Raw genomic sequence first — 5,658 nt, forward strand, 5'->3', positions numbered from 1 at the left:
AGATGAGGATTCTGTCCTAGATCAGGAGGAATTTCAGGAAGAAGACAATATTTACATATGTATAAGAAAAACTGATCAGACATAATCACATTAAACCAGATGTATCATATGGGGATTTCAGAGAAGAGTCTTAAAATTAAGTTCTAAGTAAAATGTTTACTCTATGAATTTGAGTACTGGTGCTGAATATGTTTGCTCATTTATTGAGTGGGGTTTGAAATATTTTCCACCAACAAGTTTCAGGAAGTTGAAGAAGATAATGGCAAATTGTTCTAAATAACATAAAGGCGGGGGCTAAAAGAAATACCAACTGTATTGTGTTGCTGTTGGGCGGAGATGGAAAGGGAAAGCCACAGAGTCATTTGCCTACACATTCATCTCCCTGGTGCTAGTGGGTATTGTTCTGTCCCCTTGGCAGGATTAGAAATACTTCTGGGGAACAAGTATACAAAGTTGTTATGGAAATCAGAATGCTCCAGCTGAGAGTTATTTACAGAGAACTTTGAGGATTATCACAGTCAATAAAAGCAACTCTGCTTTGCTTTACTCTGTGCCAGTGCATCCCAATTAAATACCTGTTTTGAAAGGTCTTTCAATAAGCTGTACTGAATGAATATGGATTCAAGAGTCAGTGGGTGGTGGTCACATCACAAAAGAGTGATTTACATGTGGCGTTTTATATTACATGCTTGACTGTTGTTCACATTTGCCTCAACTATTGTCAAGTTTGCTGGTTTCCACAATTTAGGAACAAGGTGGTTATTGACTGCTGCCATTGGCTGAGAAACGTTTCCCCAAACATAGCTGCTATGTTGTCAATACTGTGATACTGTGGGACTTGTCTCTTCACATTCTTTCAGCTCACCTTTGAGTCTACTGTAATAGTAGCCTCTGCCCACCATTTTTGTCCTTAATTGCAAATTGGAATTTTTCCAGCTATCCAATAGGATATTTTTTTAAAGTTGTGGGGTTTGTTTTATGGGTGTGTTTTGTTTTTGAGAAAAATGAGGATTTTCATAGCCTTTGAGGAATCTTTTGAACCATTTGAAGTTTCAGCAGATGAAACCGTGGAAGCTGTCAAGCGGATGATAAAGGTACGTATGTACTTTGTCCCTGAGCCACTAACATGTATATTAATTTTAACTACGCAGTGAAGTTTAAATTGCACACAGAGCAGAGATTTTGCTACTGGATACATTTGCAGCAAACAGGGAACTAAAACTATTTCAAAATATCTTTGTTTGCTTACACAATCTATAATAATAAAAGGGTAATATACTAATTAGATCGGGCATCCTTCCTGACTAAGCGGGAGCGGGAGGGAAGCCAGCCCAGGTCCTGGGTGACTGCTGGCAACCAGAAGAGGGAAGCCTGGGTCCCGGGTGCCTGAGGGAAGGAAGGCCTACTCTTGCACGAATTTTTGTGCATCGGGCCTCTAGTAGTTTGATAAGAAGATGGTAACTATGGAGATGTTAGACGGAAAAGCAAACTGAGTTAGTAAATTCTCAGGAAAAAAAGTTAGTTAGTAAACTTCTCTTTATGAAATCTGTGGGTTGTGCATGGGTCATATATTATTATTGTAATTCCCACAAAAGGACAGAAATAAGACCCTAACTCGAGGCTGTATAAGCTGAGCTTGCCAGGTCTCAGATAGATGGCTTGTTTGGTGAGCAAACAACTATAAAGAACCAACGGATTGTGGAGGTGAATAGGACTTTAGAGAACTGGGCTACAGTCTCATTTTGCATTTAGGGAAACTGAAACTCAGAAAGGTTGCATCTTAGAATAGGAATTAATTTGGGTGCAATATTTTCTTGTAAACTTCTTATATTCACTCTAAAATGGGAAATTAAGACAAATATTTAAGTCTTGACCATCCAATGGCATTTAACTTGGAGATGATCATTTCCATTTGCTAAGGAGCATATAGTGAATCAAGTTACATAATATTTAGTGGATTACTGTGATCACTGCAAGCTACTAGCAGATCTTCTAACACAGAGGCTCTTAACCTTTATAAGTTGTAGATCCCTTTGGTGTCTGGCAAGCCTCTGGACTCCTCAGAATATCTTTAAATGCATAAAAAAATTAAAATACGTACAAAGAAAAGGTAACCATTATATTGAAATACAATTTGAAAACATTAAAAAACAAATTTGTGATATAGTGACATGTGGGCTTCATTATAAACACATTAACAAGTTCTAGCAGTGTGTCTAATAACTATTGTAATTTCAAAGTAGTGATCAGCATATTTTGAGATATCTGCAGCAACTATAAAGTGATATGAAAATATCGGTGATTCCTGTTGGTAACAGTCACATAGTATGTGTCCTACATGCATAGTTTTTTAAAATCTCAATTTTATTTAGAATTAATAAAAATAAATTATAGTTTTTCCCATATCAGTTATATTCGTAAATTTTGGGGAGGTCTGTAGACTCCAAGTTAAGAACCCCTGTGTAATACTTCTTCCCTCTGTACTAAACACTTTTATAATGCTCAGTGGAAAATGTAAACAAAAAGAAATTACATTGTTGGTCCAGTAACATAAAGGTGTACTGTTTTCATAATATGCTATTGGGAGGGGCAGGGCATGCTCAGGACAAAGGGAAGTGAGCCAGAAGCTGCAGGCTCTTTTTCTGCCCGCAGTGTCTCAGATTCATTCTTAAGGAACTGAGAACTTAATCTTCCAAAATGTCAAAAAGACCATCTTATGCCCCACCTTTCACCCCAATTCATGCAACACAAATGCCTAGCACACCAGGGTTTGTGGGATACAATCCATACAGTCATCTCGCCTACAACTACATAGTGGGAAGGAACCCGGGCACCAACAGCCGGGTCACGGTAAGAGAATCAACTATTACAGCATCCAGCAAATAACTGGAATTGACGGGAAATGCTTTCAGAGTTAGGTCCTTGTGAATCACCAGCACAGCCATTAAAAACATTTTTTAACCTGGCTTTTTGACTATTTTAAACATTTGTTGTACATCTCACACTGAAAAAAAAATTATATATGTAAAATTAGTGAGATCTGGATATGTATATAGAAAAAAACTCATTCTTTTTGGTGATTGGTAGAGATAAAACCTTGGGCACTTAATGCTTGTACAATGTGTAGACAAACCTAGAATTTCTTATGGTTAAAATACCCTAGTCGAGATGAAGCATTATCTTTTGTTTAAGGTAATTGGCATTAGGCTCAAGAACTCAAGTTTCTTAGTAAAAGCTGGCCATACAGACCTGGCTTTTGTTGACTGGCCTACCAGTTTGAATTGCTACACATAATTATTTGTCTTCTGGATTTAATAGTTGACCTTCTAACTGAGATTCATTTGTCTTCAGTTAAAAGGAGAAAAAGACTTTTGTGTCACATCAAAGAATTGCAGAATAAAAGTTGGGTGAAATTAATTTGAAGTACCAGACTAAATATCTAGAGCTAAAAGTGTGCTTATAATCCTTAGGATAAGGGATATGATTTCTGTAACTGAAGATGTTTCATTTAACTGATAAACCTAAGGAAAAATAAATGTAAAAGTAAAATAAGTGATAAACCTAAGATAATAAAAATTGGGTGATATACTTTTTATTTCAGAACCATCTTAAACTCCATTCAAGGAAGTTTAGGTACCAAAGAAACAAATAACTGTAAAAATGATTTACCAAAAATAAATAAGTAAAATGAATCCAAAAGCCAAATACCTGCATATGTTGGAATATGATATTGGTGATAACTTATATAACCCAGAATAGCTGTAAACTTCTCAATACCTGGTTTCTGATTGCTGTATTCATAAATAATTCAATTATTGTGACTTCAAAAAGCTCTCTCACTCTGTTGTCAAGCTAGAGCAGAAAGCTTATAACTACCAAACTATCTTGCTTAGCTTGTTAGGTTTTGTCCGTCTAAAATTTTCATTTTTTTTCTGCATAATTTGTATTTCATAAGCATACAATTTTTATGTGCATTGATACATGTTTTTTCCTGGCCTACATGTGTTGTTTCATGAGTGTAATAGGTGACAAAGTTATCAAATGGCAAAGAACATTTTAATTTAAACAAAGAACAGAATCAATTTTGGACCATTCATGTTAATGCAGAAAATTACTCATGATCAATAAACTAGAATGATTATATTTTAATTGCTTTATACAAGCTAGCTCTTGATTATCTATGTTAATGGAATAGAAATAGTGGTAACTGTAATATTAGAAGCATTTGTATTTTGGTTTGTGTAAGCATTTTTTTCTTAACTTGGATGTACCTGTGAGAATTCTCTGTTAATAAAGTGAGATCATTTAATGGAGAAAAAAAACGCTATTTATTTTTAAGGATTATTTCTACATTCCTCTCTCTGAAGATGAACAAGGCAGACAGTATCTGGAGCTGATGTATGCTGGAGCAGCCCTGGAGAACAGCTGGAGTCTTGCTGATGTTGGAATATCTTTTTGTTCAATTCTCAAATGCTTTGTTAAGGTATGATGATCAAAATAACATTTGTCCAAGATGTCTATTTCATTTTGAATAACATTGTGGATAATTTGATAAAAGTAATTTCACAGCTTAGGGAGAAGTTTTCTTTTCTTGCCTTCTTCCTTCTTCAATTTATGCTGTAAGGAGCGATAGGATATGGAGACTACAGAGTTCCCCTTGTTTACTCCTTCTCTTCCCTCCCTCCCTTTCTAACTTGTTGCCTGCCCCAAACAGTCACCACAGAGCAACCTACAAATCAGTATTGGAACAAGACCAAAGGGAGGATCTGAAACATTGACGCAGGTAGAGCACTTCCATGGGTCCACAATGGATTTGGGGCACTGTAGTGAGGAAAGGGAAGCACTTCTTAGTAACAACAAGCATGAAGGGGCAGGTTCTATAATCAAATCCAGCAGAGCAACCATTCATGAATTAGGTACATATACAATGGAGATAGCCTTTTCCATTTATACGGCCCTTAATCTGTGGTGCTTAGTTTGGGGTCCCTGGATGGGCTATAAGAACTTTGACAAAACCCTAAAATCGCAATATATGCAAAATTATTTTACGTTTAACTTTTGACAATTTATTAAAGAAACAGGTGGCCTACAGTGTTTATTTTATTTTATTTTTTAAATATATTTTTATTGATTCCAGAGAGGAAGGGAGAGGGAGAGATAGAAATGATGAGAGAGAATCATTGATTGGCTGACTCCTGCATGCCCCATACTGGGGACTGAGCAAGGGACCCGGGCATGTGCTGAACGGGAATAGAACCATGATCTCCTGGTTCATAGGTGGATGCTCAACCACTGAGCCACACCTGCTGGGCCCTACAGAGTTTAAGAGCTGTTCTCTAGGGCAGAAATATTATTCAGTACTAGTTCTTTGCACCATATGAAAACATGAGCCTCAAGGAACTTAGTAAAATGCATATTCTCTGCTACCTGAGACACTAATTTTCTCATATTTAGCATTAAAAAAATTTCATGGTAAACAAAGCTAACTCTTTTTTTAAAATTTAAATTCTTTATTGTTTAAAGTATTACATAAGTCTCCTTTTTCCCCCCATTTACCTCTCCCCGGCCGCTCCCACCCCCCAGAACATGCCCCCTCCTCTCTACTTTCTGTGTCCATTGGTTATGCTCATATGCATGCATACAAGTCCTTTGGTTGAT

The 5,658-nt window shown here is 36.5% G+C and overlaps 1 protein-coding gene across 1 annotated transcript in view; it reads left to right on the forward strand.

The window, feature by feature from the left end:
* Window positions 1-1,004: 1,004 nt before the first annotated feature.
* Window positions 1,005-5,658, forward strand: part of ANKUB1 (ankyrin repeat and ubiquitin domain containing 1) — a 79,182-nt gene continuing 74,528 nt past the window's right edge. Inside the window, exons 1-2 of the mRNA XM_014537445.1 lie at window positions 1,005-1,094; window positions 4,340-4,483. Coding sequence (XP_014392931.1) covers window positions 1,005-1,094; window positions 4,340-4,483 — 234 coding nt within the window. The remainder of the gene's footprint in view (window positions 1,095-4,339; window positions 4,484-5,658) is intronic.

Source organism: Myotis brandtii, unplaced genomic scaffold (assembly GCF_000412655.1).
Source record: "Myotis brandtii unplaced genomic scaffold, ASM41265v1 scaffold179, whole genome shotgun sequence".
Classification (NCBI taxonomy): domain Eukaryota; kingdom Metazoa; phylum Chordata; class Mammalia; order Chiroptera; family Vespertilionidae; genus Myotis; species Myotis brandtii.